Here is a 26640-nt window from a genome sequence, read left to right as displayed (position 1 = left end):
TAAGCAAAATTAAGTACCCCAGTAGTCCCATTGGTGACTGTACACTCTCACCTCTGTATTGTTTTCTCTTTGCAATGAGAATGAAGCTGATTTTACTTCTTTTTAATGTTCTAAATGACAACCATTTCTCTCAAAGGTCAGATCTTAATGGTTCTTAGCTTTGTAGTGATATGCACCAGGGAAACCTCTGCTACTAAACTGTCCCTTCTGTTTGATTGCCACTAAATTACTCAGGTAGTCTCTGGAGAATGAGGGATGGAACCCTCGGACTTGATATCAGGGGTTATTTGTGGCCATTTAAAACTTAATTTATATGACTTATTCTCCTATAAAGAGAATTGTCAGTGTTGGTATAAGAAGGAATGTGGGCTGGCGCCGCGGCTCACTAGGCTAATCCTCCGCCTTGCGGCGCCAGCACACCAGGTTCTAGTCCCAGTCGGGGCGCCGGATTCTGTCCCGGTTGCCCCTCTTCCAGGCTAGCTCTCTGCTGTGGCCAGGGAGTGCAGTGGAGGATGGCCAAAGTGCTTGGGCCCTGCACCCCATGGGAGACCAGGAAAAGCACCTGGCTCCTGCCATCGGATCAGCACGGTGCACCAGCCGCAGCGGCCATTGGAGGGTGAACCAATGGCAAAAGGAAGACCTTTCTCTCTCTCTCTCTCTCTCTCTCTCTCACTGTCCACTCTGTCAAAAAAAAAAAAGAAAAAAAAGAAAAAAAAAGAAATGTGAGCCGGCACCGCAGCTCAATAGGCTAATCCTCTGCCTTGTGGCGCCGAAACACTGGGTTCTAGTCCCGGTCGGGGCGCCGGATTCTGTCCCGGTTGCCCCTCTTCCAGGCCAGCCCTCTGCTATGGCCCGGGAGTGCAGTGGAGGATGGCCCAAGTGCTTGGGCCCTGCACCCCATGGGAGACCAGGAGAAGCACCTGGCTCCTGGTTTCGGATCAGCGTGATGCGCCAGCCACAGTGCGCTGGCCGGGGCGGCCATTGGAGGGTGAACCAACGGCAAAAGGAAAACCTTTCTCTCTGTCTCTCTCTCTCACTGTCCACTTTGTCTGTCAAAAATTAAAAAAGAAGAAGAAGAAGAAGAAGAAGAAGAAGAAGAAGAAGAAGAAGAAGAAGAAGAAGAAGGAGGAATGTGGGCTTCAGATTGTATCGTGAGAAAATGTAGTATCTTCATAAAAACCTCTCAGGGACAATTGTTGGAATGTTCTTTGACTAAACAGCTAAACTTAAAAATGTAACCTAAAGTTTCCCTAATGTTGAATGTGAAGATAGTGAACATCATTATTATCCATGGTGTGGTTTTGCTGTGTGGGTTCAGGGTTGTAATTACTTCTCAGTGGTGTGTAAATTCTTGAGAGTTCCCCATGCTATCATTTCATGTTGTGGATTTTTGGAAATGACTTCTTTAGGAGATATTTTTCTTTTTACTCCTAAATAGGGAAATAATAAAGGCTTAGTAAAAGGATCTTTGATTTTGATCTTGGCTTATACGATTTTCTTTCTTTTGCCTAAATCTATAGGCTTTACATATCAGGGAGTAAAATTTTAGAGAATGATTATGTAGTACAAAGGCCATCTGTGTTATGATTTGATATGTTTAAGAATAAGATTAGATTTACCTAACTATAAAAATTTATCAAGGAAATATAAGACTTTACTAACTATACATTTAATAAATAGAAAGAGAAAAGTAATAACTTTTAAAATATGTAGTCTGTGAGTTAAACTATGTGGAAATGGTGAAGTGGTAAGTGTAAATGAGACCACAGCAAGAGGTTCCGCAAGCACTTTGGAAATAGGCTTCTTTGAGGTTTAAAATGGGTCAGAGAAGGAAATGTGCAGCTCTGTCCAGGATCTGTTCATCCTCTCATCCCATAAGGATTTGCCTAAAAACTTTACTGGAGACTTAAAGAGGGAGGGGACTTGGAATTCAGTGGAAGCATGAGCATGAGCAAGAAAGAGTGGCAGTGCCAGACTTCTGCAGTGTCTGCACATTTTCCAAGGAAGAAAGTGCAGTGTCAGGGGCATTCAGCTGTCTGGTCTGCCTGTTACAGCCTTTTCATGGATAGGAGCACAGCAGTCCTAGTGCAGGAGGCATTTAACTGTCCTGAAAATTGAACTAATTTCTGGGTCATTTCATTGGGTTGGGTAAACTGGAGCAGTTACTCTTTGGCTGAGTTTGATGGCTATGATGGTAAGAGATGTAGGGGATTTACATTTTGTTCTTCTTTTCTAAATATGATTACAATTTGATTCTTTTTTAAAAATCTATTTATTTTATTTGAAAGGCAGAGTTACAGAGAGGCAGAGAGAGAGGGAGGGGGAGGGGGTCTTCCATCCCCTGGTTCATTCCCCAGATGGCTACAATGACCAGAGCTGAGCCGATCTGAAGCCAGGAGTCAGGAGCTTCTTCCAGGTCCAAGGACTTGTGCCATCTTCCACTGCTTTCCCAGGCCATAGCAGAGAGCTATATTGGAAGTGGAGCAGCTGGGACTTGAACCGGCACTCTTATAGGAGCCTGGCACTGCACACGATGGCTTTACCCACTGCTCCATAGCGCTGGCCCCTGACTTGATTCTTAAAAGTGTGTCTTTCATGATACCCTGAGGACATCTATGACGAGTATGGTTATGCCAGCGATCTTGACTGGTTGAGTAACTTTGAACTCAGACCCCTTCCTGCTGTCTTTGTTCTGATTCGTTTCTTTTTTACCAGTTAGCTAGCAATTCTACTTCCTTTGCCAGTTTTTTGCAAGACCAGAAAGTATTTCTTACTATGCTTGTTAGCTGCATTTATCATAAATGAAAATGCTGAAATTCAGTTTTTTGTCTATGAAGGGTAGATATTTACTTGATTACTAATAGCTAACATCATATTCTGGAGCGATCAGCTGATGTACTGATGACAGTGATGTAGCCAAGATGTTAGGATGACCATTTCATTTTCTCTTTTGCCTTTTTGTATGATTCCTGGACTGAGATTAACTCTTTGTCTCTGGAAATAGCAGCAGATGTCTCCTGAGTATTCATGGACCCCCTTCCATAATATTTTTTTTTAAAAGATTTATTTATTTATTTGAAAGGCAGAGTCACAGAGAGAGAGAGAGAGAGAAAGAGAAAGAGGTCATCCATCTGCTGGTTCACTCCCCAGATGGCAGCAGTGGCCAATCCGAATCTGGAGCTGCACCAATCCGAAGCCAGGAGCCAAGAGCTTCCTCCAGGTCTCCCACACGAGTGCAGGGCCCAAGGACTTGAGCCATCCTCCACTGCTTTCCCAGGCCATAGCAGAGAGATGCATCGGAAGTGGAGCAGCCTGGACTTTAACCTGCACCCATATGGAATGCTGGCTCTGCAGGTTGTGGCTTTACCGGCTGTGCCACAGTGCTGTGACCATCCTCTTTCCATAATATTAACACATTACTGACAAACAGCTTCCCAGGAAAAGGTGGTGTTTCCCAGCCTTGCTGTCTTTGTGATCCTTTTTAAAAAATAAAGTAAGAGGCAGTCACCTTTGATGGATCAATTATTGGCTTGGGAAGTAATGGAGCTCAGATAATTGTTTATTTAATCTGTTATTCTTTGCTTTGGGGAAAAACCTCGAAAAAATACTAGAACAATGTCAAGGGTCACATGATGTCCTCTCCAGTGAATGATGAGTTTCCTGTGAATGATGTACAGAAAAGTCAGGAGCATTGTGTCCCCATTTCGGCCAACAGGACCATGACCTTGCCTTAGTCATGTAGACTCTCTGGTTCTCATTTTTGCTGTTTGCCTATAAAGTATAAAGATTTAATTTCTTTCACATAAAATATTTTATAAATAGTTAATGTAGTCTTAACAAATATGAAACTTCTTCCCTTTTACTAAAAATAAATCATCATTGAACTCTTAATTCATGTCAGAGTCTGTGCTAAGTGTGTTTAGTTATCTTTTGGAGTAGGTAACATTTTATGAATAAATGAGAGAATGGAGGCTTTGAAAATGGAAGCCAGTTAATCAAACCAGTGGACAACAGAGCTGGGATTCAGTCTCATGTCTGTCTACCTCCATGTGCCATACTGTTAGTCATTATGTTGTGGCCATTAGATTTGGCTCATAAGAGGATTATAATTCATCTTGATTTGGGACATGTTTTACTTTAACAGAGTGAGTTTTCTCTTCCATCCTTCTACTTTCTATATATCTGAAAGCCTGAGGAATTGAAAGACTTTTTGAACTATCATGTGTTTCATTCTGTAAACAGTCCTAAACCATTTGAAAACCCATATCTGTTTTTGAAACTCTATGTACTAGTTTAGTATTCAGTATAGGTGACAAAAATGGAACTTACACTGTTGTTGAATGCTCTTAAAAATTGGTTTGGTTACAGGAAAGAACCTTGGCTTAGAATGTAGGAGATTTGAGTTCTGATTCTGCCTCTGAAATTTACTCTGATAAAAACAATACTGTTTTGCCATGTTAATTTCATGTAAAGTAAATGATCAAATACATGAGAAACATTAAGGACCATAACAAAGTTTCTCTCTGTCAGCAATTGAAATATGTATAGTGGATTATTGTACTCATAATTAAAAATAATTTGGACTTGTCATTGCTTTGTGAAAATCTATAACTGCCTAAATATAAAGTGATACTTGACTGCTGCAGACATATGACGGCATACAGCCAGATAACCAAATTGCAATCTGAATTATCTTGTAGTAATAAAGTGATTTCTGTATGACTATGCTGTATCGATTGGATAAGTAAGAAATTTAGGAATGTTTTACTATCCAAGTTGTGCAGAGTGAGACAGAATGGGAAGGAAGACTAGATTTTGAAAGTTGGTATTCTAGAGTGGAGAAGAAGAGGAAAGAGAATTGGAGGACAAATGAGGCTCAATAGGGTCATACAAAAAACATCCTGAGAATTTAATTAAGGATAAACTATGTACTATAGTTGGATGCTGAGTGTAGCTGGTGATTTTGCCATGTTGAAAGTGCCATGCTCTTGAACTAGGTCAAGTACAGTTATTTCTAGAACACAGTGAACCAGGGGGTGAATAGTTTGAAAGATCATCTACACACATCTCAAAATTCAGACTTATTTCTCCAAGGAACAAGGCAAGAAAGTTGTGTGTGTGTGTTTACATATGTGTGTGCACATTTGTTTCTTGGTGGGGGAGTTGGAAGATTGGGTTTGATCTGTTTGATAAACTCATTAGCTTTTTTCTTAAATAACTTTTTAAAAAAGATTTATTTATTGATTTGAAAGGCAGAGTTACATAGAGGCAGAGCAGAGAAAGAGAGAGAGAGAGAGAAAGAGAGAGAGAGAGTCTTCTATTCGCTGGTTCACTCACCAAATGGTGGCAACAGCTGGAGCTGGACTGATCTGAAGCCAGGAGCTTCTTCCAGGTCTCCCATGCTGGTGCAGGGGCCCAAGGACTTGAGCCATCCTCCATTGCTTTCCCAGGCCATACCAGAGAGCTGGATCAGAAGTGGAGCATCTGGGACTTGAACTGGCGCCCATAGGGGATACTGGTACCGCAGGCAGCAGCTTTACCTGCTACGCCACAGCACCGGCCCCAAACTCATTATCTTTTAACACCTGTTGTTTGATCAAGCATTTTCAGCGTTTCCCAAATCATAGTTACCCAGGCACCACTTTCAGCAGTTTTTGCTGTATCTACTTTTTATCATTATTTTACATTTGAATGTAATTGAACAGACATTATTTATCTGTTGAAACCTCAGGTTTGATGTGATAGTTACAGTTTTCATAGCACATTGAACTTCTTAAGAACATAAAATTAGCATTAAAACTGGTCCATTTATAGCATACCTACAATTATCTTGAGAAATGCTTCTTTCATTTAATTTAGCTCTTCTCTTGATAGACCAGGTAGAGTGCCTAGGGTAGAAGGTCAAAGGAGGAAATTAAAAGGCTTGAAACAGTTTTTTTGTAGGAGTTTTCTAGACAGATTTAAAATGATTGGTAGGAATTATGTCTGCCCTTAGGTAATTAGCCTAAAGAAAGTTTGTATTCAATTTTGGTTAAGTTTACTTTTCTTTTCCTTCCTTCCTTCCTTCCTTCCTTCCTTCCTTCCTTCCTTCCTTCCTTCCTTCCTTCCTTCCTCCCTCCCTCCCTCCCTCCCTCCCTCCCTCCCTCCCTTCCTTCCTTCCTTCCATACTGAAGTATACCATTTCATAAGTGTTTTATTTTATTTATGTTCTAGCTAAAATTTATTTTCTGGAAAATTTCAAACTTACCTTGGGTTCAAATAAGAAAAACAAGGTTTCCCCTTTTCATTTTGGTGATGAGATCAACTTTACTGGCTCCTAATTCCAAGGGTTCATTCAGTTGGTGCAGCCAGTGTCTATGAGCTACCTCTTGTGTGCCAGATTCAGTACTAAGCTCCATGGTGCACAGAGGAAGCCATGGTTCCCACTTTGTGTGTGGCATGATGGATAATCAGTCTATTGTGGTACAGTAGTGCCAGACACAGGAGCAAACTCTTTGGTAGATTAACAAAGGTCTTCATAGCCAGGAAAGCATGGGGGCTGGAGATAGAGTGGGGCATGGGGCAAAGCCAGAGTTCTGTCTCCTCAAGCAATCATAATGATTGTTTGCAGAATTTCTGTGGGTTCCGCGTTGGTCCACATGGTATTCCAATAGAATCTGAAATCTAAGTGCCTTGCTGCTCCAACACCCTCATATGAATTTGAGCTAATAACTGGGGAACCTTCAATAACAGTTGGCATATTGAGATGGCATCATTCCCAAAACACCACCTTAATGAGGCTCTGTGTTTCACGATCAACTCTTTTTGTTCAGATATACTCAGGCAGCCCTATGTGATTGGAAGCAAGATGGCAGAAGTGGCTGGGATCATGTGTGAGTTTTGTCAGGTTGGACATGTAGACCCCACAGCGTGAAGAGCCCTTGGGACAGCCCTCAGTGGCTCCTTCAGTGGCTCCATGCCTGGGTATGGGGGTGGTTTGCATAAAAGAGGAAGAAAATGAAATCAGCCTTAAGCTTTTACGTGTAGGGGATGTTTGTAGAGAATCTGAGATGGAAAAATTCTGGTCTCCACATATCTTCTTACTCATACCCTCATAACCCAAGCCACTTCCTATACCTATAACTTAAGCTCCCACACATTCAAAAGCCAATAGTTGAGGGAAGATTTTTCAATTGTATACGTTGGGGGTCAACCAAAGGAGAAGCTTCCAACTTCTCCTTGCCCTGGGTGCCTAACATCCCCACCATGCTGATTGCATTAATGACAGCATGCAATCTGAGGCTTTTAAAAATTTTTATTATTTAATTGTTAGCAGTATTGTTCTCTGAAAGGAACAAGAAATAAACGCCTGAGGGGACTGAGCATTACTTCAGTCCCAGCCACTTCTCTGTGTTGCCAGAAACCACACCCCTCCTCAGGCATAACCTCAGAAGACTGTTTCTTTTGGCTGGATCTCTGACCTTGACGGATCCAACCAGTCGGCTTGAAGCTTTGGGTGCTAGACTTAACACCAGCAGAGTCCAAGAGTTATTTCTATTTTATATGTTTTATTTAGCATGGCTGTATTAAAAATTTTATTTCTTAGAAGTTCTGTTCCTGAAATAAATATGAAAGGTTTTATAAAATCAGCCTTTGAGTTTCATGTGTACACTCTATAGTCTAAGTCTCATTTGGAAAATGCGGTAGCATCTGCAAAAGATGCCATATTGACTTCTCTGTTGGAAACACAAGTTGAGTATGTGGATTGATATTCAGTCTGTGTAAAATTCTTAGTCTTTCTTTTGAAAGTTATGAGGCAGTTTTTCCTTGGAAAAATAGTTTGTGTTCAGCTTGGGAGGTTGATTTTTCACCATCGGCTTCTCCTTTTAATAATTGAAAACCACTGTTCATTATTTACATAAAACTGTCTTTTTCTGGTCTGCTTTCTCTAACCTTTCCCCTCTTAAGAATTTTAAGAATTCCCTGACTTTCCTCTGGGGGATTTTGTGCCTGCTTTATCCCAGATGTGGAACATGGACCAGGCTGAGGTTTCTTTTTTTTTTTTTTCTTCTTTTTTTCTGTGTGTGTGTGTGTGTGTGTGTTCTTAACATTTGAAAGACATTCTTTTAACTGGTGCACAAATCTGCCACTGAAGAAAGGGCTTTTAATAAAGTCAAGTAGTTAAGAAAATATGTGAGCTGGGTTTTAAATTTCTTACTGAATGACACCAAAATCCCATATGCAAAATGAAAAAGTAGACAGTAGTTTCAAATAAAAAAGGAGAAATGCACAGATGTTATTTCTGCCCTTTAATTCTGGGATTTTACTTTCTGATTGAAGGCATGTCAGTTTCTAGTGCCAGTGGCCTTATGTCTGATCTCCTCTGCGTGCTTGCTAATGTGAGCCCAGGGAATGGACAGGATTGGCAGATGTTTACCTTGCCTTTATCTGCTCTGTTTCCACTGTCTTCTCCCACAAGAGGATAGTTAGCCTTATTCATAATATTTTGTTTATTGACGTTCTCATAGATATCTTGCTCCTAACCTCTGGTTCAGAATGGAAAATGTAGGAAGAAGTGAGAAATTAGGGTGAAGGAAGCTGATTTAAGAGATACATGGTTTTCTGTTTTTTTTTTTTCTTAATGTCTACCGAGATTCCCAGACGACAATTCACCACCAGCTTTTGGTTATTGTGGTTTATATGTTAATGTCTAAAAAAATTATAAAATCTAAACTTACTGCATAATATGTAAGAAAAATACCAAGGAGATTTTTTTCTTCCCTACTTGAACAAATATTATGCTGTTTGCCTGTATCCAGAGTTCTGTTTTCTTGATGAATACAATTCTAATGAATTTAGTTCTACAAAATCAGCTTACTAGGTTTTAAATTTCTTTCTAGTTTAAATTTTTGTAGTGTTTTCAAAATCTAAATATGAAAGCTTTTTTTTTTTTTTTGCAATATTTAGTCCTTTTTCTGGAGAGTGTGGTCCTGCTTGTCATATGTTTTCACTTACATCATGTTCCTTTGGCTGACATGTGCTTTTATTCTTTTATCTCATGTAGGATCTTTCGAAGATGGTTTGGCTGCCTTGGAGATTTGGAGATCTGATGCCACGATGAGGACTCACACACGGGGGGCTCCCAGTGTGTTTTTCATATATTTGCTTGGCTTTGTGTCAGCCTACATCACTGATGAGAACCCAGAAGTCATGATTCCCTTCACGAATGCCAACTATGACAGCCACCCAATGCTGTATTTCTCCAGGGCAGAGGTGGCAGAGCTCCAGCTGAGGGCTGCCAGCTCCCACGAGCACATTGCAGCCCGAATCATAGAAGCCGTGCACACCATGCTGTCCAGTCCATTGGAGTACCTACCTCCCTGGGATCCCAAGGACTACAGTGCCCGCTGGAATGAAATTTATGGAAACAACTTGGGTGCCTTGGCAATGTTCTGTGTGCTGTATCCTGAGAACATCGAAGCCCGAGACATGGCCAAAGACTACATGGAGAGGATGGCAGCGCAGCCTAGTTGGTAGATTTTTGTCTTTTTCTTCTTACTGTATTAAATGTGCATTAGCTCTGCAATTTCAATAAATGAATCCATGTTCAGATGAAATTCCAGAGGCTAGATTTTTATCTACACTTTCATATGATGGAGGTATTACTCATTATTTGTGTTGCCAGTGGCTGATGAATGACCCATAGTTTGAAAATACCTAGTAACATCCCTGTTTAGTTAGAAGGAAAATACTTAGATGAAGCCTAGCCAAAGAAAAAATAATTTGCTGAATTGAATAAACAGCATTATCATCCTGATTGCTAAGAATTCTTTCCCCTTATTGAACATTATCATAACCTGTAAGGTTTTGATTGACTCTTCCAAGCAGTTAAAACTTTTTGTTAGCAAGAGATTTCAGCCAATTAAGATTTATTTGCATTTTATAACAATAAGGAGCTAAAAGTCAATGTGATGGAATAGACTGTGGGTTTATCAACAAGATCCTGTCCAATAACCAGAAGAACCCAAACCTATGTAATTGTGTGAGGAATTCTAAGTATGCAATAATTTACTTTCAGAAGTTTATGGTTCAAGAACAAACTTTGTCTTTTCACTCTTTATTACCTTAATTTTACTTTGTTTAGAATTAATATTTCTGTCTACTTCCAAAAAGACATGAGGTGAATTCATTTCAGTAAAGATCTGGCCAATATTTTTACTTAAACTGTGTTTTAATATGCATTCATGTTCAATTGCACTAGAAAAATGTACAAATAATATGAAATACTCTTAAAATTGTGTAAGCTGACACTTCTCATAGGTCTGGAGAAAGCTCATTTTTAAATGCTTAGAAAAATTGAATGCATTTAGTGCTGTGATGAATTGCATCTTTTATGTCACAGAGGTGAAGGATGTTTGTAAGCTTCCCGATACATTTCTGGAATTTCTTCATGAAATACTGTGGAAGCATTGGCATTAAATCCATATTAGAATTCATTGTTTAGACTTACTGTTAAGAATATAAAGTCATTTTAAAACCTTTTATTTGGCTTATTTATTTATTTATTTATATTTATTTTTTAAGATTTATTGGCCGGTGCTGTGGTGCAGCAGGTTAAAGCCCTGGTGGCCTGCAGTGCTGGCATCACATATGAGCACTGGTTCCATTCCTGGCTGCTCCACTTCCAATCCAGCTCCTTGCTAATGTGCCTGGGAAAGAAAGCAGTGGAAGATGGCCCACATCTTTGGGACCCTGCACACATGTGGGAGACCTGGAAGAAGCTCCTGGTTCCTGGCTTTGGATCGGCTAGCTCTGGTCGTTGCAACCATTTTGGGAGTGAACCAGCAGATGGAAGAGTGCCTCTCCTTTTCTGTCTCTTACCTCTCTGTGTAACTCTGAAAGTCGAGTTACAGAGAGATAAGGAGAGACAGAGAGATAGATCCTCCTCCTTTCTGGTTCGCTCCCCAGGTGGTTGCAAGGGTCTGGGCCAGGCACCAGGAGCCAGTGGCTTCCTGTGCATCTCCTATGTGGGCAGGAGGGGCCCAAGCACTTGGGTCATCCTCCACTGGTTTTCCAGGCCATCAGCAGGAAACTGGATTGGAAATAGAGCAGCAGGGACAGGAACCAGCACCCATATGGACTGCCAGCATCACAAGTGGTAACTTTACCTATTATGCCACAATGCCAGTCCCTATTTGATTTATTTTAAAGCCTAGCTATAAGTATTGTATTTAGTAGTTTCTGACTTTGACTCATATGGAATGATCTTATTCTGTTCCTGACACCAAGAAGGCAAGTAAGAGATGTGAGAAAACTTATCTGATACTTGAACTACATGATTATTATCAGATATTACAATAACTCACTTGACATGCAATTAGTTAAAATGGCACTGATACTTACATTATTTAAAAAAAAAAACCTTGTCCTTTTTAAGGGTACATTCTCTTTTAAAGTCTTTGTTTTAGATAATTAAGTGATTTTGCCAGATTAAGATATTGATGAAAATGTTCCAGAGAGATAATTTCTATAAAAACCCACCTATTTCATCTCACAAAAGAGTAACTGACTTTGAAGTACCATTTTTTTAAAGATTTATTTATTTATTTTTGAAAGAGTTACAGAGAGAAAGGGAGAGACACACACAGAGTAAGATCTTCTATCCACTGATTCGCTCACCAGATGGTTGCAACAGCTGGGGCTGGGCCAGGGCCAGGGCCAGGGCCAAAGCCAGAAGCTTTATTTGGGTCTACCACTTAGGTGGTAGGGGACCAAACACTTGGAGCATCTTCTATTGCTTTTTCCCAGGCCATTAACAGGGAGCTGAATCAGGAGTGGAGTAGCACCCATACTGGATATTGCCATTGCAAGAGGCAACTTTACCCGCTCTACCACAACACTGGCCCCGAGGAGGTTTTATTTTTCTTTGCTTTTCCTTTTTTTTTTCTTTTCTTTTCTTGTCTTTCTTTTTTTTAAGCACAAATACAGTATCATTAAGAGGATTGTACAAGACTAGTGAATTTTATTATAATATACAACATTCAGGTTTATAAATATGAATGAATGAGTACTGTCATTAAAGAGGATTAGACTCCTATGATAAAAGAAGAAAAAAAACTTTAAATTTTTGATTTTCATATAGTTTCTGTAAGTTCAGATATACTGATCTTTGGAGATATCTAAAAATTTACTAAAGGATTAGTACTTTCTTTATGGCAATATTGGTGAAAGTAGGTGTAACTCCATTCCATTCAGTAACTCAAAAACCAGTCTGTGATTCACTAGAGCTGAATAACTGAAAATTAGAAATTGAGAATTTATCTTTATGTCCGATTTCTTGTTCCAGAAGTGATCTTGAAATATAAAGTAAAGCTGTTTGAACATTTTGTCTTTGCAGGTACTTTTTTACATGCTATGCTTTTTAACATGGAAAAAAATTTTTTTAACTTTTATTTAATGAATATAAATTTCCAAAGTACAGCTTATGGATTACAATGGCTTCCCCACCATAACGTCCCTCCCACCCGCCATCCTCCCCTTTCCCACTCCCTCTCCCCTTTACTTTTTAAACTTGACTGTATTCAACCCCTAAATTCTTAAAATTTCACTTAGATTTCTGGTTGAACATAATTGACTCAATTTTTCTTTCTGAAATCAAATATACGCAAACAATGTCCTAAGACTATGACAACACTCAAAATACACTTCTTTGTACATAGTGAGGATATATAATTTAATTGAGCAATTTAAGCAGAGGTAATCGAACTAGAAAAAGACATTCTACTATATTGTTTTTTTTCAACCGGATTTTAAGTTATCAAAAACAATTATGTTCAACTTGCTCTCAAATCTAGAGCATCTGTTTAACTCATAAAAGTTTCCTTTTGGCTTTGTTCCATCAAAACTTTCAGCAATGCTCCCCTGGGCCCTTTCTTTATGAATACAAGAGTCATACCAGTGAACGAGGCTTGGAGGAAAGTAACAGTGATGTATCTTTTGTCTGGTAAATAAAAGTACATGTGAGGTTTACACGCATACGGATTTACTGTTGGGGCTCATTTCACTTGAGTATTTAGTAAATAAAGAGCTTAAAGTTCACATCTCTAGGTTTTCTGAAAAATCTTTGGACTTTGTGAAACAAAAGTTAAATGGAAGCTTTGAGTATCTAACTATACCCATCTAGGATACTACAAAGTAGAAAGGAAATCTGGATAGATTGATGATGATGGCAGTGATTAAAAAATAACAGCAAGCATGGTAATTGTATTTGTCTCTGGGCACCACAGAAAAATGAAACCGATCTGTGCGCTATTATCTGCCTTTGCAGAGGTGCCCACATCCTCTTGCAGAAGCTCTCTCCTTTGTTCTTTTCCCTTCTGCTAATGTTCCCACACTGTTAACCAGAGTAAAGTAATAGAAAATGTGTGCCTGCTTCTAAAAGTCAACTTTTAAAACACATTATTTTAATCTAATATATTGACAAATTATTTTCATTGTTTGAAATGTAAGCCCTTTTCCCCCCTAAAGATCTTGTCCACATGAGAGTTAGGATTTCAGTTATAGCTAGCCATGTCTTATGTAGAAACTTGACTAGAACTTAACATACAATCAGTTTTAGGAAACTTAGTGAACTAAGACCGTAAATCCAGGGCTGGTAACAATTGAAAATGCAGTGTATTGCACTTTAAGCGAATTAATTGTTTCATATAATATCACCTAGTCATTACAGCAGGCTCTGTGTAAGCCAGTTGGCACATAGGCCTGTCCTCACAGATAAATGAATATTTTCTGCATTTACCACCTACACAGTTAAAAAAATAAGTTGGATTCCAAATAACTAAGAATTCTCTATCAATTATTTTTCTTCAAAAGCTTTAATTTCAAGATAGGGAAAAAAAACCAGTGCTTAGTAGAGATTTTAAAAGCATTTTTTCAAAAATCAATTTTTATGATGAATTTGGGGAGTTGGCACATATTCTATTTTCCTAGAATTTTCAAATATGTATATAAATGATGTGTCTTCAGAAATTTTACTGAAAATGTACATTATATTTTAATTGTACTTTCCACAATTTTTTGAAGTATCTTCATATTTTATAGACTTACTTGTGCTTATTTCTACTATATTTTCTCTGAAAAAGATTAGAGAAACATAAAATATAAGATTCAAGTTAGAAATAGCTGCTAACAAGAAAAGAGGGGAAAAATGGCTGGGATGTTGACTGAATGGATAAGATGATTGCTGAAATGTGTCTTATACACTATACACACCGTGAATGGGCCACAAGTGGACCCAAAGTATTTTTTTTTAACACCAGTGGAAGTAGATTTAGTCAATATGGATGTTTAAAAAAAAAAACAGATCATAGTCGGCACCGCGGCTCACTAGGCTAATCCTCCACTTTGCGGCGCTGGCACACTGGGTTCTAGTCCCGGTCAGGGTGCTGGATTCTGTCCCGGTTGCCCCTCTTCCAGGCCAGCTCTCTGCTGTGGCCAGGGAGTACAGTGGAGGATGGCCCAGGTGCTTGGGCCCTGCACCCCATGGGAGACCAGGATAAGCACCTGGCTCCTGCCATCGGATCAGCGGGGTGCGCCGGCCGCGGCAGCCATTGGAGGGTGAACCAACGGCAAAGGAAGACCTTTCTCTCTGTCTCTGTCTCTCTCTCACTGTCCACTCTGCCTGTCAAAAAATTAAAAACAAAAAAACAACAACAACAAAAAACAAAAAACAGATCAGTTAACTCTGTAGAAATACTACTCTTAGCTCAATGATCAGAAAGAAATTTCTGCTGGATTTTTATGAGTAACTCTCACAACATTCTCATAAAAATCCTTGCAGTGCCTGTGTGGTGAGTGGCATGGTGCTGTCTCTTATCCCAGGCTCACTGAGAGTGAGGCTGTGCCTGTCATGCTCATGGATATATCCTCAGTGCAGGATTTCCAAGGTAGAGGTCATTAAAACCTGGATGGGATGTGGAGGATGGGCTTGGAGGAGACGGACTTATGGTTTGAGGTGGGGTACATTTTGTTCTGCCAAGGACCATTTTGATATTTATAATATCAATCTCAGGTCTTGCACAATTATCAGTTTTAAAATTAGTCTGCTATAGATTCATTGAATTTATTGAATTCCCACCTGCAGTGTCCTTGGCAGGGCCAGACCACATGATTTCATGGGCCATATACTGCTCACAGGCTGGACATTCTCCACCCCTAGTAGACCATGCCTCCTTTTTGTTCTAGTCTAGCTTAAACTTTCAGTAAAATTCTGCATGTGTAAAAAATTAAAATGACTACAATTGTTTTTTATTCTTTTCCATTCATTTATTTGAGAGCCAGAGGGAGAGGACAGAAAGAGAGTCACAGAGGGAGGAGAGAGAGAGCTCTCAGCTATTGGTTTGCTCCTAAGGTGTCCACAGTGGCCCCCAACAAGACTGGGGCCAACCAGGAACCAGAAAACAAAACCAGGTCTCTTCCATTCATTTATTTGAGAGCCAGCTGGAGAAGACAGAGAGTCACAGAGAGAAAGAGAGAGAAAGAGAGCGAGCGAGCTCTCAACTACAGGGTCATTACACATGTCCACATTGGCCCCCAACAAGACTGGGGCCAAAGCCAGGAACCAGAAAACCAAATTAGGTCTCCCATGTGGATACCAAGAATCCAATTAGTTGAGTTACCATCACTGCCTCCCAAGGTCTGCATTAGCAGGAGGCTGGAGTCAAGATTGGAGCTGGATATTGACCCAGGACCCTAACATGGGACATGGGTGTTAACTGGTGACTTAAACCATCAGACCAAATGCCCACTCCAGAAATGACTGCATTTTCATCAGGCAGCCTCTTTATATATTGTGTGTCTCAACAAAGTCCATGATAGTTGGGTTGCCATGAACTTGCCATGAAATGCCTTAGTAAGTTCTTACAGTGATCTTCTAGAGCTAAAACAAACAGAAGAAAAAATAAGCTCACTATGGGAAAAGAAAGATCATGAATCATTTAAGAAAGGTATAATTAAGTTCACCATATTTCCCTTAATAATTGGAGAGATGGACACATTCAAAAGAAATTCAAGATAGGATTGTAGCAGGATTTTTTGGTTCAAGCTCTAGTTAATGGCATAGAGTTATCTAATATGCATTTCTGAGCAACAGGCTATTCAGGACTTTTGTCTTAAATTACAGCCCCACCCTCCCATGGGTTTAGCATAATGGTCTTTGGGGGCACATCTTTGCTGGCATCTTGGCTCCTCCATTGTATGAGCCACGTGTCCTTTGGCTGGTGTCTCAATCTCTTCTAATGCTTTTCTTCATCTGTAAAATGTGCATGATTCTTCCCATGCCAAGTTGTTTCAAGGATTAAATGAGATAATGCATGTAAAGCTTTGCGTATTATGTGCCTGGCACACAGTTTAAAACGTTTGTTATTACTGTACAGAAATAGGCATGCACAGGCAACGTTATTAAGTTTCTTGATGCAAAGTACTCCATTTACCTCCTTTGCCACTCCAGAGTTGTATTTTTAAGAAGTATTTGTTGTAAATCATCCTTTTTTCCCTCTCTTTGTAGTATTTTTGCTTACTTATCATCAGACAGAAAATAAATCACAAAGGAAAGAAATGACTTCACTCTTGCATCGGAGCCAGTTAGCTACAGGAAATCAGGAGAACTGGTGAAGGGAACAAAGAAAGTTGAACTTTTGGTTGGAGATGTGATTGTGTATTTTGTTTCTCACAACAGACTTAGTATTAAGTCCTTGCTTGTGGATTACAAACTTCTGGGTGACGACATCTGAGGGTGTATTTGCAAGATAAAGTAAAATAATAAAATAAAGACAGAAAAAAGGAGAGCTTCTGGCATGTTGAAATGAGCCAGTCAATTTTGTTGCTGTGTGCACCAAAATGAAGAGTGTGCCTGATTTTTCCCCATTGGCTGCTGGAGATCTGCTTCAAATGCAGTTCCCTTTGGCTGTTTCTCAGGCTTTTTGCTTTTCTAAATTGTGAGTAAAGGCTGAGAGTCCAGGCTGCGGGGTAGGGGTTGTGGGCGATGTCGCCAAGCCCCCAGAATGCAGAGCCAAAGGTCTGTGAGTAAAAAGATCAGATTTTCCTCTCATGACCATACAGTGGTGAAGGCTAGGAGGCTGCACCCAGAATGCACCTGGAATCTATTAAAATGGACTCAGGGAAACAAGTGCTGGGCTCTCAGAAAACCCAGCCCCCAGTTCCCTTGGCAATTTCTCATTCATGGTTTTCCTTTCTCTTACCCTTCCCCCGCACTCTTTCTGCCTCTCTTTTTCTCTGTTCTTTTAATTCTATGACCTCAAGAAAGCTGTCTCCTTTTACCCAGTTTCAGATGTTTGGATATAGAAGGATATTTAAATAACTGATGACTACAACGTCTTCTTATAATGACCAAATTCTTTAAAACTTACAGAAACACATGTGTTAGGAACTTGGCCATTGGGAACTCCCTTCTTGAAAGCCATGTAATAAGCAGTTTGTTGCCAACATCATTGGGCAAGAATTGAGGTCAGGTGACTTGTGATAGGAGGAAGCACGGAGGAGAAGCTGAGGGAGGGGCAAATTCACCCGAGGTGTACAGGACAGCTGAGCATCCCACTTAGGTGAGGCTGAACAATTGTGTGTTCACCACACTCTAAATAGGATGCTTGGCTGACCTAAATTCTTAGAGTTCTGCTAACTGAAACTCTAAAATGTTCTCTACCTATTTCAAATGCAAGTGAAGGTGAAGTAGTTTTAATAATGTTAACATCTTTCTAACACTAGCTTTAAGATATTTTGAGACAGTGCAATATATAATTTAGAAGAAATTTTAAGTTAATTTTCTTTGTCCAATCTATTTGTTTGACTTGAACTTTTTAAAAAAACTTTTTTCACTTGTTTTTTATTTATTTGAAAGGCAGAGAGGAAGAGATAAACAGAGAGATATTCTATTTCCTGTTTCACTACCCAAATACATGCAACAACTGAGGTTGGGCCAGGCTGAAGCTGAGAGCCAGGAATTCAATTCAGGTTTTCCATGTGCGTAGCAGGGACCCAGGTACTTGAGCCATTACCTGCTGACTCCCTGGGTGTGCATCAGAAGGAAGCTGGAATTGGAAGCAGAACTGCAAATTGAACCCAAGCATTCTTATATATGATACAGGATACAGGTGTCAGAAGTGGCATTGTTTGACTCTTAAGATTCAGAATTCAGGGTGGGTATTTTGGTTGTTTACCCAGCATCAAAAGAGTGCTATACCACAGACTGATAGCCCAGAGAAAGATCAAAACTTGAAATATGCTTTCTACTGAATGCAAATGTTTTCACACCATTGTAAAATGGGAAAATCATTAGATGGAACCAATGTAAGTCAGGGGCCATCTATATTCTATTTCAGTGGTGCTTCGTAATCCTGTTTCATTTTTGAAGTTGGCTTTATCTGTTGGATAAGATAACTATTCAGTTCTCAAACCACTTAAGAAGTAGAGTCTTTCTGGCACTGAGTTCTTGCTATGCTATATAGAGTATAACAATTGGGGAGTAATATGGTGTGAGTTTGCTCAAGGTCTCAGATAAAGCTGTTTAGTTTGTTTTACCTTAGGTATCCTCAGAATTGCTTTTTAACTTCTTCATCGCCTTCTGTCCTGCCCAACAAGGGAACACATCTTAGCCATGGTTAACACAGTCTCTCATCTACCTTTCCTTTTTCTCCCCAGTGTCAATATGCTGTTTTGAGACAGCGGGAGAGACATAGTCAGGGGCCAGATCATTGCTTGTCCCACATAAACCTGTGGTTTAGAAAGATCTGTATGTAGAATGGCCTGGAAGAGATGAATCAGGAAAAGAAAAACTGGTTATCATATTATTCTAGGAGGGAAATAGAGACCACGATTAAGACAGGACGGAGAGAAGAAGAAATAATTTGATACATTTAAGACAGAAAATCTACAGATACTGGTTGGCTATAAGACACTATTTTCTCAAAGTATGAATCTTTTCGCATGTAGAGTGTCTTTAAAAAGACAGAATCCTGGATCCCACCCAGACTCTCTGAATCACAGCCTGGTGGTATAGGCCCAGAGCCTTCACTTTTAACTAACTCTCCCTTTCCCCCAGTTGGAAGGGAGGTTTGAAGGATCCTCCTGGTTTTTGTATTGATGCCCAGATGGAAATAGAGAAAACAGGACTGGGTTTATAGGAGAGAGAAGATAGTGTTTTCATGTCTTTTGTGTCACTATTTCTTCTAGACAATTTAACTGCCTCATTTTGTTGATATAACCAACTATGTAAACAGATGGCTTTCTTTTTTTCATTAAAGATTTATTTTGTTTATTGGAAAGATGGATTCAGAGAGAGAGAGAGAGATCAATCTTTCATCTACTGGTTCAGTCCCCAAATGGCTGCAATGGCCTAGGCTGGGCCAGGCTGAAGCCAGGAGCCAGGAGCCAGGAGCTTCTTCCGGGTCTCCCACGTGGGTGCAGGGGCCCAAGGACTTGGGCCATCTTCCCCTGCTTTCCCAGGCCACAGCAGAGAGCTGTATTGGAAGTGTCAGCTGTTCCACTTCTGATCCAGCTCCCTGTGAATGTGCCTGGCAAAGCAGCAGAAGATGATCCAAGCCCTTGGGCTCCTACCCCCATGTGGGAGACTTGGAAGAAGCTCCTGGCTCCTGGCTTCGGATTGGCTCAGCTCTGGTGGTTGCAGCCATTTGGAGATTGAACCAGTGGTTAGAAGACTTCTCTCTCTGTCTCTCTCCCTTTGCCTCTCTGTAACTCTGCCTTTCAAATAAATCAATAAATCTTTAAAAAAAAAAAAAGTGAAGCAGCTGAAACTTGAAGTGGCACCCATATGGGATACCAGTGGCTTAACCCTCATGCCACAACGCTGGCCCCCAGAGCTCTTTGTTTTTGTAATCATTACAAGGGCTTGTAGATATCATTGACAAATATCTTTGTATTTATTCCTAACATTTTGGGGGCTACCTGGCTACATCGTCTAATTCTTGTGAGTTCACTCTATTCCTCTTTTACCTGTTCCATGGCTTTTGCGCTGCTGCCACTGCACTCAACCCAGAATCATCCTTCTCCTCCTTGATGCTTATTCTGTTCTTCACTTTTGCTACTCTGTGAATGCATTTTACTGTTGGTGATTCTGCCATTGTTGGATGTAGGTGGCTTTTCAGGAAAAAGTGTCTGTAAGAGGTAAAAAAAAATTTGCCAGTCACTATTGCCATAAAACATCCTCCCATCTAGAGCTTGCAGAATTTTAAGTCTTTATTTTCCTAACATTTTGTGATTTTATTGTTTTAAAGCTTTTCACCGACAAGGATTGGCGTACAGCCTCCCCAGTGGTTCACTCGGACCAGTGCCAGCCTCTCAACTCTGGGCAGTAGGTGTATGGACCAGCCCTAAACTTCTAGTCATCACATCCTCAGGTTTCTTTCTGGTTCATCCGAGTGTCCATATCTTGGCATTATAGTTTAATCTTGTTCAGTTTTAAAATGTCTTTTAAATATTTCTTGTCTCTAGTTTCCCTCACATGCCTTTGTTTTCTTCATACTTTATCTGTGGAAGAACCTGGATCTTTGACCTCAGAAAGTTCGGATGTTGCTAATTCTCGGGGTTCAGTTCAATGGGTAACTCAGCTATTCGGTTTTCCTGCAAACAGCTGGATGCTGATACAATTTAGTTTTTAAAAATTAAATGATTTATTTATTTGAGAGACACAGGAGTGAGTGAGAGAGAAAGAGAGCTCTCTGCTTCACTCCCCAAATTCCTGCATAGATCAACACTGGGCCAAGCCAAGGCCAGAAGAGAGGAACTCAGTCCCAGTCTCCATGTAGGGGGCAGGAACTCCAATCACTTGAGCCATCACCTGCTTCGTCTAAGGGTGTACACTAGTGGGAAGCTGGAATTGGGAGTAAAGTTGGGACTCAAACTTAGGCACTCTGAAACTGGATACAGGCATTTCACCTCCCAGTGTGGTTTTGGTAACTAAACCACAGGCATAGGAGGTGGCTGTTCTCTCATTAGGAGACATAAACTGGCTACTGGTTTCGTGTGTGGCAGATTTGTGTTTTAAGAACAATCTGTGACCACGGGTGGAGATTGCAGAGGTCAAACAAGGAAGACCAGTTGAGCCTTTTGTGTTTCTCCAAATGACAAACTAGACTAGAAAAGAAGTGGTAAGCTTCAGTGCTGGCTTTTAGGAGATTTCGCCATGTTATCTGAGAGCCAAAGGAGACAAAGGATTTTCCTGATGGGATCTGGAGGGGATGGTGAGGCCTCTTGATGAGCTTATAGCCCTTGGAGCTGCTGGGGAAGGCTGCTGAATGCTGAAGGCTTTAGTCTTGTGTAGACTGAGTTTGAAGTGTAGACAGAAGAGCTGTCCAGTTCACTTTCTCAAGCTTTAGTTTCATTTTAGCTATTTCCTGTTTGTCGATGGTTTACTGTGACTTTAAAAAAAATATGAGTGTTGCCTAAAAAAATCTTTTTTATCCAATATAAAATACACTTTTAAATACTATATGATGGGACTTTAAAATTTTCCTGGAAGGTAGAATTAGAAGATAAGTTTATTTTGGTGCCAAAAATTTGAAGTTCATGGAGTTTATTCATAACATAAATTTTCCATGAGCATTTATTTGTCTGTTTATTTTATTTGTGGCAGAGAGATAGAGACAGAAAGACAAAAAGATTCAGAGATACAGAGACTTTGCTTCAGACTTTGCCTGAAACAACTGAAGCTGGACCAGGCCAAAGCCAGGACCTAGAAACTCAATTTGGGTCTGCCACTTGGGTGTCAGAGACCCAAGTACTTGAGCCATCACCTGCTGCCTCCCCAGGAGGGTGAATTAGCAGGAAGCTGCATCAGAAGTAAAGCTGGAACCCAAATCATGGTACTTTGATTTGGAATGTGGGCATCCCAAGTGCAACTTAACCCATGTGCCAAAAACCCACCTCTCCATGAACTTTTTGAAGCCAGCTTGTATTCATAGTTTCTGTTGATGATAGAAAAATGTAGAATGGGTCTGTGTTGTGGCTCAGTGGGTTTAGCTGCTGCTTGTGATGTTGGGCATCCCATATCCGCGTGCTAATTTGAGTCCTTGCTGCACCACTTAAAATCCAGCTTCCTGCTAATGTACCTGGGAAAGCAACAGATGATGGTCCAAATACTTGAGTCCCTGCCAGTCACATGGGAGACCTAGATGAACACCTAGATGGTGTTTGGCTTCTGCCTGGCCCAGACCTGACTAGTGTAGGCATTTGGGTAGTGAAGCAGTAGATGGAAAAATCTGCTCTGTGTCTCTATCACTCTACCTTCCACATAAATAAATAAAGCTTAGGAAATCATACAAGAAAAATTCAAAAGAGGTTAGATTTAGTTAAAGCAGTCCCACCACAGTGAGTGAATGCATAACAGCTGGAAGAATGAGAAGAAAAGCTGAGGTGCTAATACAGCATTGCTGCATATGGGTGTCCTCAGATCACTTTCTGGAGCTGAAGCCAAAGTGAAACACAGTACAGATGGCACTCCAGATCAGAGCAGCAGCTTGAGTGCACCACACTGCTCCTTTGGCTGTTGAAAAGGAAAAAGAAAATAGATTCTTGAAGTGTGGATAATGATTTGGGCTTGTAAAAATTTAGTAGTAAGTTTTAGTTGATATTGGTGATCCATTTACAGTGAACTCATTGTTACAAGGAAAACTCTGGGGAAAGGAAGAGATTAAAATAAATAAATCTGCACACAGGGCTAAAATTTTATATTAACTTCAGTGTGACATGAAGTTGACTGCCTTCATTGGAGAGCCTGTTGACATGGGAAAGATTTTAAAGTGCGACTGAATCCATTTTGAATCTTTTGTTCAGTGGTTTTCTATTATCGTGTGTTACTTGGACAGAGGGAGAGTGTTTGCATTCAGCATTTGGGGTCAACTTTTATTTTATTTATTATATTTAAAAAGTTTTATTTTCTTTTTAACTTTGTTTGAGAGGCAGAGAGATAGAGGGACAGAGACACAGAGAGATTTTTTATTTGCTAGTTCACAACCCAGATGTCCACAACAGCTACAGCCTAGGTCAGTCTGAAGGGTAGGAGTCCAGAACTCCATCTAGGTCTCCCACTTGAGTAACAGGAACCTAAATACTTGAACCATCATCTACTGCCTCCCAGTATATGCAATAGCAGGAAGCTGAATTGGAAGTGGAGCTAGGATTTGAATCAGATACTCTGATACGGGATGCATGCGTCCTAAGTGGTGATCTTAACTGCTGTTTCCATTGTCAATATGACAGACAATACTAGATCTAAAACTTAGGAAGTTACTGAAAGACCAAAGCATTTTAAAGATAGCTCACAAGTTTGACTTATAATTTAAATTTAGTTTACACATAAGATAACACAACGTAAACATTTTTTGAATTCACAAAGGAAAGCTCTAAACTAACTCTATTGCCAGATTACTTTTTAAGATGTATTCTTTGAGATTGTGTCCCCAGGGCATAAAGTAAAATAAATATTATTAATACAGGGTGCTGTCACAGGCACTATTTCATTGTCTCCTTTGAATGTAAATGACTTCAAAGCCAAATGAAGTTGTCCTGTGGGGGTGAAGGATATTTTTCTAGCTGTTCTTCCGCATGGTGATAAATTTTTTTTTCCTTCCTGAATTGACTGCCTGGACTCAGGTAATGTCTTTACTTCTGCCTCCATCATATACCTTTCGCTCTCTACTTTTGACATTTTGAGCTTTTTTGCTTTCCTGGGTTGCTTCCTCATGATCTCACAGTGGTTTTCTCTCACCATTAGATCCAGATCCTGTGCAGGAGGAACGTGCCTGGGCTGACTAGATTTCACCCAGCGATTCCCACTGCAGTACACCCAGGGCCCAGGTCCTCTTTGGCCTGCAGGGTGCATCTGATGGACAAGTTATTTGGTGTCACAATTCGCCCTGTAAGATGGTGCATTGAAGCCTTTGTTGATTGTGATCTATACTAGGAAACATTGTTTTCACCATAATCCAATGCACATATAACTTTAATTTTACATATACTTGAACAGTTGTCTGTCCCTTGGTATCAAAAGAGGATTAGTTCCAGGACATCACCCCTGTCCTTGGATACCAAAACTTGCATAGAACCTACACACACCCTCTCCTACGGGGTCCATCATCTCTAGATTACTTACAAGACCTGATACAATGCAAATGCTGTGTAGATAGTTTTTACACTGTTAATTTTAGGAAATAATAACAAGAAAAAATCTATGTGTTCAGTACAGATGCAGTTTTTTTTTTTTTAAGTATTTTCAATCCATAATTGTTTGAATCTGTTGATGTGGAACCCATGGATACAGAGGTATACTGTATAAATAAAAATCTAATGAAGCAACCCATGCATTTAAGTCATGCATTGCACTATTCCATTCCATTCCATCCCATCCCACTAAAACATACGCTGGTCACAACTCATTATATCCATTTCACAACCTATTTATAGTTTGAAAATCCTGCCTAACATTCTGATAAATGCATGATTCCTTCCCAGAGGAGCCCTTCTTAATATCCCTCTCCTTGAACATCTCCAGTGAGGGGACCACTCCAGCCTGTGGGGTGGCCTCTTTATTGTATAATTGTAGTATGTAGCATGCTGGTTCCCAAAATATACCGGGAAGCATTTTTTTTCATTAGAAGCAGTGCAAGTCTGTGATTAATCACTACAATTCAGGTTTCCAGGGCCGCATGGAATAAAGTCTGCAGCACATTATTTCCTATTGGTTCCCAGAATAAAAGCAGCCACAGCTCATTCCCTGTTGTAAGCAGGCCCCGGGATGTTATGGTCAGGCAAGTATAGACCACTTCAGCAATGTCTTTACAAAGTGTAAATTTACAAATTGGAAAATTTTGATAAAATATTAAAACACAGGAATATTAGATAAATACTAGCCTTACTGAGGAGATTCTCCAGTGTGCTTGCACTTTCCAGCCTGCCTCCCTATGGTTTGGTGTTTTCCAACCTCCAGGGCAGCAAGATTTAGCAATTTGGATACAGTTTGTTATTGTTGAAGTGTTCTTCACGTTTTAAAGCTTCATATCTCAGGCAATTCTTTGAGTGTTGGTTGTCAGAATTGCTCTTCAAATAGGCAAGTAACAATATTTGGGGAACTGAAGGCCATGGAGGGGTGGGTACAAGATGGTAGTGATGGTAAATCAGATTCTTGGAAGTCTGTTGCATGGGCTGCTGTAGCAGAGTTTCACAGACTGAGTGACTTAAACACAGTTGTTTATCTCTCATAGTTCTGGGGGCTGGGATTCTGAAATCAAGGTGTCTGCTGGAGGCCAGAAGGGGTAAACCATCCCTTGCGGCTCTCCTGGCTTCTGTTGGTTGTAGGAAAGCCTTGGCACTCGTTGGCTTGCAGGTGTGTGTATCTGTTTCACAGATACATTGGAATTTTAATTCTAATATAGATCTGTTTTATTTTATAAATATGTTGTAATTTTATTGGGGTATTAAGTGTTTGCCCAAATTAGCCAGGCAAATGCTATTGAGAGTTGAACCATACCAGGGAGGGTACTTGAAGAAGTTCATGAGAAATGGAATTAAAAAATAAGTTTGTTTTCATGTAAAATTTTTTTGGAAATCTTTGCATAGAGGGGTCTTCAAAAAGTTCATGGAAAATGCATAGTCTGAGAAAACTATGCATGGATTTAGATTTTTTTGTACCAGAATAAACTTATCTTTTCATTCCATTTTTCAAGTACCTGTGTTTGATGACTTTTTATTTCTGTACAACTTTCTGTTTTCTCTAGGATTAATGATCTTTTGATTTATTTGCTTAGTTTTATATGTATATATTTATGTATAAATATATTTATATATATCACTGATTGCCAACTATACACGCACTCGGTTATATAAATCTTCTTTGGGTCCATTCAAACAAGATATTCTTACTAAGATGCTTTTCTTAACAGATGGTCTTGGAAACTTGACTGCCAAAGGCTTTCTACTCACTGTGATCCAGGTGGCTTGAGTGCTCCAACTGCTGCACAGCTGTTGCCTTCTTCTTTTCCCTCTTGTGTTGGATGCCCTGTGTCCTGGGTCCTGTGATGTGTTTTCTTGATACGCATCTTGTTCAAATTCTCCACTGGTTTCCAGAGAAAGGGTTTAAGTGAGCTAAATTTGGGGAACTTTGATGACTCTGTTTTTTCTGCCCTGCCTCATATTTAAATGGTAGCTTGGTTGGGTATGGAATTCTAGTCTGAAAATTGTTTCTCTGAGTTTTGAGGCATTGTTCCATGATGTTCTAGCTTCTGATATCGCCGTTAAAATGTCTGATCCCTCTCTGATTTGCTGATGCTTTGAATGAAACATGATTTTTTTCACTCTGAAATGTCTTTTTTGTATCACCAGTGTTATGAAATTACAGGATGATGTTTCTTGGTTTGAGATGGGTCTGTTTTTATTCATGTATCATTTATAATGGATTCCTTAAATCTGGAACCTCGTGCTTTTTAAATCTAAGAAATTTTCTTAATATATTGACTTTCTTTTGCTTTTTTTTTTAATTTTTTATTGTTTATTTTTTGATTCTCTTCTTGTGCAGATATTTATCCTCTTGGCCTAGTATTCTTGTCTTTCCTCTCCTGTCATGTATTTCATTGTTTC

At 39.9% G+C, this 26640-nt stretch overlaps 1 protein-coding gene and 1 long non-coding RNA gene across 4 annotated transcripts in view; one reads left to right on the top strand and one right to left on the bottom strand.

Moving 5' to 3' along the window:
- Positions 1–6573, bottom strand: part of LOC127493158 (uncharacterized) — a 56112-nt gene extending 49539 nt beyond the window's left edge. Inside the window, exons 1-2 of the long non-coding RNA XR_007923202.2 lie at positions 6248–6573; positions 5820–5888 (exon numbers count right to left, since the gene is read on the bottom strand). This is a non-coding gene — a long non-coding RNA (uncharacterized lncRNA). The remainder of the gene's footprint in view (positions 1–5819; positions 5889–6247) is intronic.
- DSE (dermatan sulfate epimerase) overlaps positions 1–26640 on the top strand; it is a 73974-nt gene that overhangs the window by 23599 nt on the left and 23735 nt on the right. For all 3 annotated transcript variants that reach the window (XM_008263398.4, XM_002714917.5, XM_070074620.1), the window contains exon 2: positions 9044–9512. In XM_008263398.4, coding sequence (XP_008261620.1) covers positions 9097–9512 — 416 coding nt within the window. In that variant the 5' untranslated portion in view covers positions 9044–9096. The remainder of the gene's footprint in view (positions 1–9043; positions 9513–26640) is intronic.

The sequence above is a fragment of the Oryctolagus cuniculus genome, chromosome 5 (genome assembly GCF_964237555.1).
Source record: "Oryctolagus cuniculus chromosome 5, mOryCun1.1, whole genome shotgun sequence".
Taxonomy (NCBI): domain Eukaryota; kingdom Metazoa; phylum Chordata; class Mammalia; order Lagomorpha; family Leporidae; genus Oryctolagus; species Oryctolagus cuniculus.
The sequence above is the reverse complement of the archived record's forward strand: the minus strand, read 5'-3'. Positions and strand labels throughout refer to the sequence as shown.